Raw genomic sequence first — 15,742 nt, 5'->3', positions numbered from 1 at the left:
ACACCTTCTTAGCCCCCTCTGAAACGGCGTGTGATGTCTTCAGTTTACATCACTTGTTGGAAAACACTCCAAAGCATTGAAAAACTATTAAATTGTTACAGTATTGGATGCCAACACACAGGGCTATTAGTCTAATTCATCCTTCAGATCAAAGCCCACACAGGCAGCTCTCCTGCCTACAGCTATTTTCCTTTTACTTTCCTGCTTGACAGTAGTCCCTCGTATCCCTCTGTTCTCCTCTCTTTGAACATACACATTTTCCTTTAGTCACGGAAATATAATTTATGTCCATTATACTGCATTATAGACTGCAGATCGGGACGAGCGCAAGGATCGCCTGCTCATCGTACGTCCAGTTTCCAGAAATAAATAAAAAGGAAGGCACCCCTCTTTGCTGGGGGGAGAGAAAAGCCAAAGGGGGAGGACTGGGGGGCCGCAGCGGGACTCTGCTCTCAAAGTTGAATTTCCAAGCAGGGACCTTGAAGCACGATTTATTAGCAGCATGCTGTTTGCTTTTGTCACGTTGGGATGTGGCGGGGGAAGCAGTGGCCCCACTCCAACCCAGACCACCCAGTGAGCTGCTGGCTACCGGCAGGCACAGCCCGGTGCAATGGGTCACCCCAACTCTGCAGCTCCAGCCTGGCTTGGAGGTGAGAGCAGCAATAACAGCAACATCCCCTTCACCCCCCCCTGCATCCCCCCAGAATAAAAAATAAAATAATTATATCCTAACAGACGGGCTGTCTGGGACGAGAGAATTGCAAAAACAGTCCCCACCCCAACAGGGAGAGTGTGTGTGTGTGTGTGTGTGGAGGAGAGGGAGAGTGAGGAGGGGGGAGAGAGGGAACGAGGCAGACAGAGGGGAGGGAAGAAGGGAGGAGGGAGCCCACGCTCTGAGAAACATCACTCCATCTCTCTCACTCCACGGGAGCTGAGCAAGGAGCAGAACGATGTTTGACAACACGCAGTACCCCTATAACTGCTTTAATTATGATGGTGATGATTATCCTACCTGTAGTTCTGACGAAGAAAAGAAATTCACCAGACCGGCATATAGGTAAGAGGAAGTTTCCCCAAGTCCCCCAGCCCTGGGGAGGGTTACTGAGCTGTGGGATGGTGAGATCAGAGCGTGTGGGGCAGTGGGGCTCCTCATCCCAGGTGTGCGTGGTGGGGTTGGGGCCATGGTGGGCACATTTCCCCCTTCCTGTGCTTGAAGTGCTCAAGGTTTGTTTTGTCTCCTGTGGGGTCACAGTGCTGAGCCACCAAAGCTCAAAGGGTCTCCACTGACCTCCGGGAGCCCTGGGAGAAGGGGATTGAGATGTGCAGCATGCCAGCAGGGGAGTGGGATGCAGATAGTGCCCAGTGTGGTGTGGAGAAGTGTGGTGGGTGCTGTTGGGGCAGCTGAGGTCCATGTCTTGAGCAGGCAAGGCTCTGGTGAGGGGTTTCTCTGCAGCCTTTTGTCTCACAGAAACTTTTCTGATGGGGTTCAGGAGGTGGGTGATCTTCCTTTAACCCTCAGGGACTCAGTTGTCTGGAATTGCTGCCTGCTTCTCGAGCTGATTACTGCAGTGACTGCTCTCAGGACTCATCCTAGGACATCTCGGGTCACAGCGCAGAAAAGAAGAACTTTTGGAAGCAGAATCATGGACGCACACATACCTGTGTGGTCCTAATAACAGTGTAGGGGTGAGGAGATGGTGTAACTGCAGTTTTCCTTTTTTTCAGCTACATTGCCTTAATTGCAATGGCCATCCAGCAAAGTCCTTCAAATAAAGTCACCCTCTCTGGCATTTATGACTTCATAATGAAGAAATTTCCTTACTACAGATCAAATCAAAGAGCCTGGCAGAACTCCATCCGGCATAACTTATCACTAAACAGTTGTTTTGTAAAGGTAAGACCCGTAACTGTGCATTTACATACAAAACGTGTGCATGGCTAAAAAAATTATTCAGGAATAGTTTCATCACTAGGAAGGAAGGAAAACGAACAGCTGAGCCACAAATCACTTAAATCTGCCTAAGCTGTCAATTGCAGAGATAAAGAGTATATCCCCGTCTGATGCCTGCTAATAGATAACAAACAGAAGAGGCTGGAGCTTGCATCCTAGTCATATAATGAAACAGAATAGGCTTAGAAGTCTTGTCATATGTGTTTACACCATTCTTGAATGTAAATGAATGCAGATGTTTTGCAGCAACATCTGTAACACATACAAATACTGAACTGCCTTTAAATAAATACAGGTTCCCAGAACAGAAGGGAATGAGAAGGGGAAAGGAAACTATTGGAGCTTTGCAACGGGATGCGAATCCATGCTGGATCTCTTTGAAAATGGGAATTACCGGAGAAGGCGGAGGAGGAGGAACATGAAAAAGGAACATAAAGAGCAAAGATCAAGCAGAGGGAAAGGGTCTTCGTCCCCTGATACATCTCCTATGGACTCCGCTTTAAACAGCACTTCCTCTTCTGAAAGCATACATGAAAGAATTGGCTCAGAACCAAGACTACTGGAGCCCCGTGGGTTTGCTCCAAACAGCACAGCCAGCAGGCAGAGCCTGAGCAGTTCCTCCTTAGCAAAATCGGATTCTGAAATAAAATTCAGCATCGATTACATTCTTTCAGCCCCCGACCCTTTGCCTGTCCTGAGATCTCAATATAATATGCAAGAAAACAAATATCACCTACTGGAGGCCCAGCAGATCAATCTCCAGCTCTGGACAATGTGAAGTTATTTATCCACAGTAACAAAGTCTGGGTTGCAGTGCAGGCTGACATCACTGCCATCAGCTGTCCGCCTCCTCCTCCTGAACAACATTCAGAAGGTGTTTTCCCTTCTCTGTCTGTACCCAAAGAGCTGTGCTGGGCTTGAAGTACAGATAACTGTCACCAGTATCAGTTTTTGCCACGCTGAAATTCATCGTACCCTGACTTTGTTTTCTGAACTATCACAGACACCATCCACCACCACAGAGAGTTTCCTTTTCCAAGCAGGATCTGACAGAACAGACTCACTCCACACCCAGTGCTTTCTTAGAGACAAAGTGAATTTGATTCTACTTTCACTGGTGGAAATTTGGGTTAATTCCTCTGAAATTTACGGCTCAGCTCTTGAGCAGATCTGCAACGGCGTAATTCTGTTGATCTACACTGGCTAAGAATGTAATGGGGTGGGGGTGAGCATTTGTTTTCTTAAAATGAATCACAGGAAATCAGTCTGTCTTCTCTTAATTTTGATTTTAGCATCACATCCCAAACTGTTGTGTACTATGCAGCTTTAATCCATTGTTATTTCGTAAATATAGCTATTAATATGTGTTTAAGGTATATTTTTGTTGATGTTCAGAGCAGAATTGTTCGAAGTGCAGAAGCTGTGTTCAGGCTAAGCACATGAAGGCTGGTTGTGAGGCTGTTGAATACTGGCAGACACCAATAGATGATGTGACAGAGGCATAGGGTCTCCTCATGCCTTGATTTAAAAACAGAAATTCCCCTCTCCCTCATACTACCAGCAAATGTCTCCAGATGCTGCAGGAAAGCCCTTCACCACATTTTGTCTAGCAAGTACGAAGGGAGACCTGGGGTTGCAAGAAGCTGCATTCTGTGTCAGCCACAGCCAGAATCCCATCTATCTGCTCTGAGACAAGTTGTATATTCCTACTAAAAAGATTTCTATCGATCCTTCTTGCTAGCAATTGACAAAGTGGTACCTGATGAGATTTCAGGAAGGCTGGTGAGCTGAACTATGCACAGAGAGCCACGGTAGCTCCTGATCTCCATTCCTAATGAAAACCATTCCAGCACCATTTACACACTGTGGGATGTTTCAGAACAGATCCTGAAGGACAACGCTGAGCTCTACATGGCATTTAGGAACTTGTTCTTATGTAACTTGTCCATAAGTAATCATTTCCTGGTACCGAATGGCAGCATCAGCAGCGATGCCACAAAGCCTTGGTTTTGGCAACCAGAAACATGGCCTAAGGAAGGTAAAAAAGCAGACAAGGGTTCTGGTGGTTTTCAGCAGTTATGTAGAGAGATAAAGTTATCTTTGCAACATGAACAAAATGAACGTATACGAGATAAGACTGAGCAAATTGTTCCAGAGGTATGCTCAGGCATGACTTGAATTTTTATGCAGAAGCTTCGACATTTCACTAAGTTATTTTACATTGTGTCTAATATATATTGTACATTTATACTATAAATTCTTATATATTGTTATTGAGAAAGGGAGCGATATCGCTGCACTTAAATGTTGTAAAAATGCATGATGTATGTAGCCGTGCTGCTGGAAGTCCTGCTGCCTGCTCACAATTCACCACCTGCAGTATTTCACACCGATTGGTAATAAATGCTTGGTTGTTTTTTGCTTTTTGTTTTTTTGTTTTTTGGAAAAGCAGACAGCTTGCTGTCTTCAGCCATTGCCGTGGCACACCAAAGTCTTTGCTTCTTCAAAAAAAAGCCAAATGGGCAATCGTGTCAAAGTCTCATTGCTGCATGTTTTCTGAACTTCCAAGGCGTGACTTCTTGTGACCAAACCGTGCCTCCAAAGGGAGCTCTCAGTTCCCTGTGAATCCACACTTGACCTTGGCTGCTATCTGAACACACAGCATGAAGGGTTAGACTGGCCCATGCCCTGTGTACACCAACGTTGGAAAATCTCTAGGATCACAGGCAGATGGACTGTCATCTGAAGAGAGGTGAGACGTTGCTCCCTTGGCACACGTGGCAGTATGGAGGTGTGGGAAGTGTGCCCTCATGGGTACTTCAGTGTCTGCATGCACTCCATGGTGGTACGTGTGCTTCCTCCCCACAGCTATGTATTCACTCTTTACACTCATCTCTTTTTCTAGATTGTTTTAAACGTGGCAGTGCTGCTGTTTGGCTGATAGTTATCCTAGACATCAGCACTGCATTTGAAATATCTCTTTTTATTGCCATGAAGTGTGCAAATGTTTCTTACTATTTGTTCTTTGTTCCTGCTTTTAGCCAAAGGTAAATGACAGCAAAAGTTCCTACCAAGCACACGTCTCACCCAGAGGAGCACAGAGTGCTGCCCAATGGAGGAACTGTTATGGCTGCTATGCAATGCAGCATAAATGCATTAGGAAAGGCAGAAATATACCCATGGAGATCCAAAACCATTTACAATAAGATGAATTAATATTCACAAATAGCCATTTCCTCTGCTCACAGTAAAGTACCTGCTAGGAGAGACTGTCTTACTTGAATTTCTCTAACATATAATCAAAGAAATTTGTGTACCAATAGGTGTTAACATTTGTTTTGCAAAGGATATCAATCATATTTCAAAAAATGAAGGGACATATTTCAATTTACCCACTGTATTATATTCTGACGACTCCAGAAAGGTTTCCAGCACTTAAAGTGAATGGCATTTAATATAGAACAACATAACAGGGGTGAGGGCTAGACGTGACCTTATTCAAATGTCGTAGCCATTACAAAGCCATTCCTGATGTAATTATAATTAAATACTTTATGCCTTTCTTGCAAATCCTCTGATCGATCATTGATATTAACATTAATATTGTATTACCCCCGAGCAAATGTCTCCCACACAAGTGTTATGGATCACCAGGTTTCCATTAACAAAGTTGTGAGCTATTGCCATATGCCGGTCGTGGATAAATTTACGTAAATTACCTTTTCTTGAGGAAGAGGGGAAAAAGTCTAGGATTTTTTTCTTTTTATCCCTGCACTCTGAGCCTGGTGCTATTTCTTCAGCTCCATTTACAGCCCGTCAGCAACTTCTATACAGCCATCACCAGAGAAAAATCTGACAGGAACGTCCCTCTTCGCTGGGTGAGGGCAGGGGTCTGCACACCACTGATGCCATCACTGGGATGGTTGTGCACAGCAGACAACATGAGCAGTGGTAGTGGTGTGGGACTGAACTCCTCATTTTCAGGGGTCTTCTTAGCTGCAAATGGAAACTCAGGAGTCTTGGATTTCCTAACTCTAAAAGATGTGCTTCCTTCGGGGGCTGATGCTGGCTGTCTCAAGGCTGGAGCTGCCTGGAAGGGGAAAGCAAGCCTGTTGCCCTGTGCTTTTAGGGTCATGAATACCCTAATACCACCATGAAAGGTGAGAGTTTTCTGTCTGGGTATAAGCTAAGTTCAGCCTCACTGAGGGACCCCAGGTATTTATTTATCCTTTTAAAGGAAGGCTTCCCATGATAAATCAAAGATTTTGATGGAACTATGGCAGGTTACTCTGCAGCAAATTGACTTCCAAAGACTCAGTTTTTTGGGCTGTGTGCAAATCTTTGCACACCCATGAACTTTGGTTCAATTACTTTTGGAATTGAAACAGCAAGTGTGAAAATGAACACTGCATTTCGTACCCAACATCCTCTACATGCACAGCCTGCCAAAATGTGTCATCTCCAAGGCAGCATCCTTCAAGCAGCAAATGGTCCTTCCTCATTATTCTGCCTCAGCATCCAGCTTCTTTCTCCAGAACATGGCTGCTGTTTGCACTGCAAGGCACAAAGAGCCTCCTGCATACCCTCTGTCTCTCTTCTACTGGGAATGTCCTTCACATCGCACGTCAGGTCATTAAATTAAAGATCTGGGTAGGTCCAAGCCCTACTGAACATTGGAATTTTTTTACCCAGAGAGCTAACATAAAATAACAAAGTAAGCTGTGCTCCCTCCCACCCTATTACAATAGTTGGAGGCAGATCCAACTGTGAGAATTTTGCCTGAGAAAGAACTGCAGGATTTCTCCCACTGTGAAATCCAGCTGTTAATTCAAACAGAAGGGATGGACCTGACCAGATAGGCCAGCTGGCTTGTTTCCATCCCAAAGTCCATTCTGCTCCACAAGTTCCTAAATTTATGGTTATGAAGGTCTTCCAAGCCCTTGTAGCAGAGTATGGCATGCAATGTTTTTGTTACGGAATGCACTCTGCAAAGGAAAAACAAGGTTTGAATTTATCTTTCAAATGAAGATCCTGGAATCTCTCAGGATAAACAGTCTAAATTAAGAATCAAAACACCCCATGTTTCTCACCATAACTATGAAACTGAAAATAAGCTCTTGCAGAGAACTGTCAGAGAGGAAAACTACAAGTTGCAGTAACCCAACCACGATCTCTTTCTGAGATCAGTATTTCTGTGCTGCTCACTGTCAGTCCGTTGCAGGGGATGGTGCTGTGCAGCCAGTGGAGCAACCTTTCATTGCAGGGGTACTTGCTAGTTCCAGCACTTGGCCTTACAACTCCATGTATGTGGATCTAAGTGCCCCCCTGAAGCTGCAGTTTCCATAACTGCTAATGGTGAAACGCTGTCATGTTTTCCTTTGCCCAGGAAAAAAAAATTAGGATAGAATCAACTTTCCTCTTGAGCCCAAAAAGCTCTGCTGACCATTAGCCATCTGTCCCGAACACATCTGCTCCAGTTGAAAATCCTTTCTGAGGTTTTCATGCCACAGATATTTATTACTACATCAAAATTACTTCCCATTTTCCCCTCTTCAGCTCGAGGCATGACACTGTGCTAGTATTGACTGCCACCATTATCCTCTGCTGCCACTTTCTCCTTCCAGCATGGACTCCATAGGAATGGGAAAAAGAAGCAGAAATGAATGTGGAAAATAGCAGGTGTAATGAGCTGTGTTTTGTGATTAATCTGTCTCAATCTTCACAGAGGCTGTGGGCTATACGAGCAATTAGCAAGCCCTGGGAGGCATTTTAGTGCTAATCAGCCCATAACATTGTTCTGCACTGGAACATCTAGGACTGGCTTCATAGGTTGAATCCTCAATCTCTAGAAATGAATGGGAGTTTGCCGTTGGGTTCAAGTGATCAAAACTTCATCCAGTGCTGCCAGGACCAGAGACTGTTCAGATTAAATGCTGTGTTGACTGCAGAGAAAATCAAATACCTTCTATCAGATATTTGGGTTCTCTCAAGACAAATTAGCAGCTTGTTTCCACAGGTTTCTTTGGCTCTGTCTTTCAGCCAGACAAAATACTCCTTGAATTCAATGGAAGATGTGTACAAACAGGGAAGAAGTTCCCCGAAGCCCAAGGGCTGAACATAGCAAAACCAGATGTTGGCAGCTGGAGAGATTCCTGGTGCAAAGTCCTCTGTGTGTTCTCTGATGGTACCTCTGTGTTGGGGCTGGTGTACACATCCAAACAAACAAGTTACACTAAGCTAATGCCCAGACTTTGGATCTCAAATTTTCCTCCAATGGGAAACTGTCCCAAATCTGCTAAAGTTTGGCAAAGGAGTGACACTGTATTACTTTCTATTTTGTTTTGCTGTTGATGAAATTACAGGAAAATAAATGTTTTCAAGATGATACATTGTGTATCCCTAATAAATACCAAGGGCATTTAATATAAACTATGGACACATGGTTTGCTTTGTTGTTCTAAGTAACCATTTCCTTTTAACCAAATGAAAAACTAGTTGTGCTGCGATGCTGCAGATTATAAATTAGCAGCTCTCATATGGTTTTGTGCAATTGTTTCTCAAAGAGCTTTAGGCTACTTCAGACAAAAAAAAAAAATTCAAATAAAATATGAATTCATTGAACTGTAACTTACGGTATTAGATTTATAACAAACAAAGGTAGGTCACATAATCATGTCACTGAAAACAACACTTTAAATTTCAAGCAGCAACATTTTAATCGAGTTTTGGTTCTGGTTCTGAAGTCAAGAGGAAGCTTGGCTCTTCCTGCTTTCCAGTGCATGAAACCAAGGCAAGCCCAGAGCAGGCAGTAAGCATGTAGCAAATACTTTCAGACAGGTTTGCTGCGGTGGCAGAAGAGCTGGGGACAAAGTGAAACCAGGGCTGGCCCCAGCAGGGAGGCATCTGTGTGGCAGGGCAGTGGGTTGCTGGGTGCACCTGCTGGACTTCCTCAGCTACAGGAAGGAGTGTGCCATAATGGATAAAAACCTCCTTTGCTTCTAATCCTGACTCTGCATCATGGATGTCATTTCGTTCTGGAAGAGCAAACAGGGTTCATGAGACGTAAACCAACCTGCTATACCCTCTCATAAGGAATATCCCTATTAGCAAGCAAATTCTCCGTGTGCTGGGCTCTGTGGGTACATGGACACTGTATGGCACACATGAACTTGGTATCTCAGTCTTAATTCTGGGTTGCAATTACTTGGAGCTAAAGTTCAAAGTTTTTCCAACCGCCAGACCTGCAGTTGGTGCTTGTACAGCTACTGAAATTGATTACCAGGCTTCCTGTTTCCTCACTTGTGATCCAGTAATATTGACATACAGTACAAGGAAATTGCAATCTGAACTCTAGTAGCAATAGCTAGAGGCAATTACAGCAGGAGTATTGCTGGTGGTGGCACGTGGATTCCTTTATTAGATGTAACCATATTCTGATTATAATGCATTCATCTGAGATAGCAGGCAATTCTACTTTTTGCTGTTAAACTACAGCCAAGAAAACAGTTTGTTTCTGTATTTCAGGCTTTGCACTAGAAGAGTACAAGAAGAAAATCTTCTGGCTCCAGAGATTTGGGTCCATTTTGACCCTAGCAGGGGCAATGCCTTGGGGCAAGTCATGTTCTCCTTCTGCCTTCACATCCCAATCATCAAAGCAGTACAGAGTGTTCATTTGTGCAGAGCATTCGTTTTGAAATATGATTTCTACAGCAAGCTCATGTTATTATCCTTCTATATTCTCCTCATCTGCATTCACCTCTTTTGCCTCTGCTTTAGCCTTCTCTAGAGCTGAGCAATTCATTCCTGCTATCACAGACCAGTTTGCACGTGTACAAGTGGTCAGCCATCCTTCCTTCGTGAGACTTCAGGAATGGGGATTTTAACAAACGCAAAAACAAAAACATGGCCAAAACAACAACAACAGAATGAAGAGAACAAGGATCAGAGCAGAAGGCTTGGATTTGATTTTTTTTCAAAATTTTCTTCTTGTGTCTCTTTTCCAGTATGAAGTAAAGCATACCTACGTCTCCAGCCTTCCAACTTCTGTCACATTAATTTCCACTACCACCTACATAAGCAAACTTTGTGTCATTACAGCAAGTGGAAGAAAAAAAGAGCAGAGAACTCCTGGAGTTTCCAGAGGAGTCCCTATAACTGGGGATGATGGTATTGCAGTGGGTAATTAAATCAGCCTATACACAGGATTCCTATACTGCCAGGATGCATGTTTGAATGGAAGGAATTCAAGCAGGAGCTGAAAATAGCTTCTGCCACAGCAAAAAGTTCCTGGGTGCAAAGCTGGGTGCAGCATCCAGCCTAGAAATTCTTGTGACAGTCCGGCCCTATTAGGAGGGGGGAGCATTCGATATCCCCAGCTCCAGGAAAACAGAGCTTTGATTTTGCCTTTGGAGAACTTTCCCATGCCAAGCCCAGCTGGTTAGTTAGCATTTGCTACACGTCCAGTCGCAGTGCCATCCTGAAGTAATGACCCATGGCCGTCCGTTACACAGAGGCTGAGAACAAGCGGCTTGTCATGGATGGCGGCTCCGCGACAGGCCAACCTTTACCAGGGAAAAGTTCAGCCAAAGTGGGAAAGTTGATGGGTTTTTCCCTTCCCTGTGTAATCTGTGAGAAAAGTGCTTCTGCTAATGAGCTCTCCTCACCTCTCTCCTTCAGAAGTCCCCGGGGCTCTGTGTGCCTGCCTGCCCACCTGCAGCAAAGCGGAGCTGCGCGTGTGAATGAGGCAGATGCAGCACCGTAATTACAGACATCCTTACCTGCAGCCACTGCCCAAAGGGGGAGGTAGCATCTGCTGGGGCTGCTATGAACTGTAATAAGGATGAAGTATAGTCTTTCTATCTCTCTGCAGTACCAGATGTTTGCAATTCAGACGAGACTTTAGCTGTAATGAACCTGGACTTGTAAGGCCTGGAATCCGTTGGCGATCCTTATGAAAAATGAGTGTTTAAGAGATTAAGGAAGCAGATACGCCAAAATATGATAAGAACGACGCTTCTTAGTGATGTTTTCTTTCCTCCAAATTGAATAGTGTGGAAATTTCACCACTACCATGAGGTGTCTGGGACAAAATAAGAGAAATACAGAAGTTGTACGGATGTAACAAAGCCCATCCATATTCTCAAAGCTCTTGGGCTCAGCCTATCTCTGATCCCAACCAAGTGCAAGAGGACCATACCTGGAATTGGACAAACCTGCCCTACCTTGCACAGCAGCCCCCATGGAGCCAAGCTGTGTTATGCTCAACCAGCTTCTAATCCCTTTTTGCTTGCAATACAAAAGTTAACGGGAATTTCGTGTTGATTAAATGTGCATAAAATACTGCTTGAAATAAAAAGTTCCCAGTTAAATGACTTTTCATCACTAAAATTAGTTTAAGTCGCATAACATTTTTCTTGTTAAAATAATTAATCCTCAATTAAGGTCATTTGGAAGACTAGCTTAGTTATTTAAAAGCAGAGTTGTGTTTTATTCAAGAAAGTTTTGTATTTGAATTATCTCCACAAAGTGATGCAGATAATTGCTTAATGCTTAGTCAATCCAATACACAGTCTCTCAGCATCTGAACACCATTAATGGAAGCAGAACTTGGCTAAACTACCCATCATTATTAACACCCAATCTTTTTTGAGACAAAGAAAGAGCATTACAGATAATGAGGTATACAAACTTCCTAATTTTTGCCTGCAAATTGATCTAGAAACAAAATGTATTCCTCCAGCTGCCACTTGGGGACTGCTTTCATATACATTGCCTTTTAGCCAACTTCAGACCCAGTCCAGAGGTGTACCTTGGCTTTGGCTCCTCTCATATTTCCCCAGAGAAATAACTATGTTGACCAGAATCAAGACCTAAGATTCCTTTGTTTTTCCTGAAGGTTTCTTTGGTTTGTTTAAATATTAGAATCCACCAGCAGTGCGAAATAGGCCTTTTTCATTAGTTGTTTGATCATGGTGGGAAAAGCTATTAATTTAGTTGGTTCCCTGCAATGAGCTCTGGGGTTGCTACCAAACCACAAACTGAATGAAAACAATAAATGCTAGACTGTATTAACTGTAAAGGTTAATCCATAAATCAAAGGGAAATGTCAGATGCCTTTTAACATTGATTGAGATGTAATTTGGTGTTGGTAGTGATATGTTTGTTTCATAAATTCACAAACGCACGTGATTCCTGTTACGAGTCCAGGTCTTTGTAACTTAAAAGAAATTAAGTAATCTGTTTCATTCATATGGCCATATAAAGATTAAATATCTCATCCTGTTCCCATTATGATATATCACTGACATTAAAACAAGTGAATAGTACCGTCCAAGTCTTCTTCCAGAGCTCTGTATTGGGCTTGGTATGAAAATGAATGTGCTTTTGTTTTTCCCGACAGTATGCCATTACCTTAAGTATATTTGAGGCAGTTGTTTCTTTTAATTTTTGCTTTGATCCATGTTTTTTGAATTACAGCATAAGAATCAGCCTTTGTAGACGTATACTCAGCAGTACAGAACATATTTTCTGTATTATGGATACATCATATTTAAATACATAATGTAAAACAACAAATATGAGGAGGAAATGCCACAAATTAGATCAGAATGGAATACAGCCACTGATGCCAAAACAGCAAGGAAAAGATCATTGTGGTCACTCACAGAAATGTTTCTTTCCACCATTCTACATGAAAGAAATATGAGGCCAAGCAGTTCTTCACTGTGCACAAATGCAAATCAAGTCAAGAGACTTTAAAATACAAACAGATAAAAACAGCCCCTTGTGCTTTATCTACCCAAGAAAGCTGCAAAAGAAAGTTCTCAAAGAGAGGAGCATCACTCCCAGGTCAGCATTAGCCCCCAAATGAAGGCACTGAGTACATTCACTAGCTGGTGCTTTGGTGGGCAGCCCACTGGAGACTGCTGAAGATGGGAGTATTCTGCCCTTTCAAAAACTGCACAGTCCCTGGATCAGTCCTTATGCCTTTTTTCTCAAGGATCACAAGTGACACAGATGAACACAGCAATCACTGTGAGAAGTCTGTGGGAGCAGAGCTTTAAAGGCAGTCAGGTAGAAGATCACAATCATTTTCTTCCGCTTCATTTAGCTTAGCCATGAGTGGGAATGCTTTCCCCTGGATTCCTGAAGGGCATCGACCCAAACAGGCATCCAGAAAGCCTCCGTGAGATTAAGGCACAGGATGATGTGAGACATGGTCAGTTAAATAGTGCCCTCACTTGTCTTCCTTCTGCAGCACCGGCACTCTGCAAGGCTCACCAATGGCAGCTGTTTCAGCAAGGGAAATGGCCTTGGAGCCTGCATGCCCTGTGTGGACCCACCATTGAACTCCTGATGGCTCTAAGCCATCCAAAATGAAAAAGGTGATTTTATTGCCATTTTGCTGCAGACTGCGCATGCATACAGAACTGAAAGAAAGCACATCCTTATGTATTTATTTTTCATCTTTGCATACAGATGCCTGCAGGAGTTGAACCACATCCTCAGCTCACAAGTATTTTTCCAGTTGTATTTCATACACCACCAGCAGATTTTGGCCTATATATAAAATATGGGGAGGACAATTCCCAGACACATGTGAAAGCCTCTCTGCAACAACTGCTGGGGCTCAGTCCCCAGATAGACCCCTGCATAAAGAGCGCATCAAATCAAGGAAAATACCTCCTGTTGCCCCCATGGCAGCTCCAAGACATGCAAGAAGCCCAGGAAAGGGCTGCAGAAAGACAGAGAGCACGGGGATGGAGCAGGAATGCAATCAAACATGCAGAGGCTTTGCAAGCAGGGTGGGAGATCCTTAGCACTCACTAAGCCCCAGGGACAGGCTGCTGTGGCTATCTAAATGAGGTCCCTGGAAGAGGGCAGGGAAGGAAAGATGCAGCAGGAGATTAAGACCACCCTGACCTCCAGCCAGCTCCCACGGCTCTGCGTTCTGTCCTGAGAAGGAAGTGGAAAAATGTCTTTGTAATCTGAAGCATTGCAGTCAAACATGAATCACAGTGCCGCACACAGGAAAAGCTTTCTGATAAACATTACAACTTATTTTGCAGATTTTCATACTAAAGCAAGTCCAGCCCTCTGTCAGAGCCCTTTCTGTAGATTTCTTTAGGTTTTTGGCTTTTTCTCCTAAAGTAATATCATACTTCACAGATTTTTCAGCTACATTTACCCAGTTAATATGCAGTACCATGGAATCAATCAGAGGTTCGGTACTCCTCACCTGCAAGGATGGAATTATAATGAGTGTGTAATGAGCTGCTCCACAGCCACTAGTTCCCATGCTTCAGCAACTCCAAACTCTTTGGTATAGATCGGTGGAGTCCTGCTGATTCACACAACTATTGTCTCTGGGAATAAATAAAAGTCATATTAATATTCACAGTGTCATTTACTCAGATGCTAATTGGAAGGATTGCGAAATAAACTACGAAGGCAAACACCAACAGGCACGTGACTAGGGTAAACCTCAAGGCCATGAATAATAGAGCATTGGATGGAGAGGGACCTCTAAAACCACCAGCATTTGGGAAAGCAACTGTCCACTCCAACTGTCACACAGATAAAATATAAAATACTGAGGCCTGCTGTCCTTTCAGTTGTCATGGCCACATTCTTGTCATACTAGCTTCTACGAATGGTGAGGACAATGCAAACAGGGCAAGAAAGTTGGCAGAGGCTTGTCTTGTCTTGGCTTCTCTTCTCAATGAGAAGAAAGCTGTCCTGCTGGACCCAGAGCTTCAGCTTTATCCCATTCAAAAACTCTTGAGTTCTTCTGTATCTTAGCAATAGCTCCGAGGCCATGTCCCATATCCCCTGGCTAGTCTAACAGAATTTTGAAAATCTGGTGTTTAGCAGGGAAAATATTCTGACACACTTCAGTTTGAGTCCTCTTTTTGGCATGAGACACATCCAGTCCCACCGTCTGTGATATGCTCTCCACTTGCCAGCACTGCAGCCTGGTGAGGGCAACTGCACTGAAGTCCCCAGCCAGAGCTGACAAGTCTGAGGAAGGGACCGTTGTCATCACACTTGGTTACAGAAGGGCAGCTGAGAGGAAGGTTGCCTGCAGCAAGAACAGCCAGGCTGAGACAAACTCTCCCATTGTTTGGGGTCATCTGGTCTGCAAATTGTTTCACATGAGAAAATTAGGTTATGCCAAACCAGTTTCTTTGGAGTAATTTTTTTAATCCAGCATTAAAAGGATGGAAGTAAATCGTAAATCTGGAAGCAATCACACACACATCACTTAGAAATGCTCTGCCTCAGTGCAAGAGAAACAAAATACATCAGTGCTGATTGGCCTGAGGTATCTCCCCCTCAAAATCCATGTCCCAGACAAGCAAAATGTTTCATTAATTAGGCGCTAACTATGGTTAAAATTAGGAGGGCTGCAAGGATCTCTCCTTTTCCTTCAGACTAATCCTCTGACTAAAAGCAGGGCCCCTAGTATGGGCTCACAGGGTCCCTTTGCATTGCTGGTTTGCATTTGCTGAGGTTAGATTTTGAGTCAGTGTGGTGGAGTGTGTGAGGCAGGGCGGGATGTCATTTTGGTGCCAGAACAGGGGCCAAGCAGCGGGAGCAGCCGGGAGGAAGGGGACAGTGCTGCTAGCACGGTGTGTGATGGATGTGCATACACCCAATTGCTCTCATGGGCCCCCATAAATCCCAGCTGTGTATGAACAAAAACTGGGCAGAGCTCACCCCGGTCCTCCAAGGGAACTATTTCCAGAGGGGGTAACTTAGCATATCTACCACATCCTTTATGGCCCACCT

The 15,742-nt window shown here is 43.9% G+C and overlaps 1 protein-coding gene across 1 annotated transcript; it reads left to right on the top strand.

Annotated features, from left to right (window-relative positions):
- The first annotated feature begins 709 nt into the window (after positions 1–709).
- On the top strand, positions 710–4,385 carry FOXL3 (forkhead box L3). The gene is made up of 3 exons (XM_052680338.1): positions 710–1,057; positions 1,726–1,894; positions 2,247–4,385. Exons 1-3 carry the CDS (start codon positions 951–953, stop codon positions 2,727–2,729), a joined length of 759 nt encoding a protein of 252 aa, XP_052536298.1. The 5' UTR covers positions 710–950; the 3' UTR covers positions 2,730–4,385.
- Positions 4,386–15,742: the final 11,357 nt, after the last annotated feature.

This window comes from Tympanuchus pallidicinctus, unplaced genomic scaffold (assembly GCF_026119805.1).
Source record: "Tympanuchus pallidicinctus isolate F22 unplaced genomic scaffold, pur_lepc_1.0 scaffold18, whole genome shotgun sequence".
NCBI classification, from domain to species: domain Eukaryota; kingdom Metazoa; phylum Chordata; class Aves; order Galliformes; family Phasianidae; genus Tympanuchus; species Tympanuchus pallidicinctus.
The sequence above is the reverse complement of the archived record's forward strand: the minus strand, read 5'-3'. Positions and strand labels throughout refer to the sequence as shown.

Excerpts from the sequence above, each read along its gene's own strand:
- FOXL3 (XM_052680338.1), top strand. The coding sequence starts at position 951 with ATGTTTGACAACACGCAGTACCCCTATAACTGCTTTAATTATGATGGT. Across the intron at positions 1,058-1,725 it reads TTCACCAGACCGGCATATAG|CTACATTGCCTTAATTGCAA; the intron begins GTAAGAGGAAGT and ends CCTTTTTTTCAG. Across the intron at positions 1,895-2,246 it reads TAAACAGTTGTTTTGTAAAG|GTTCCCAGAACAGAAGGGAA; the intron begins GTAAGACCCGTA and ends AAATAAATACAG.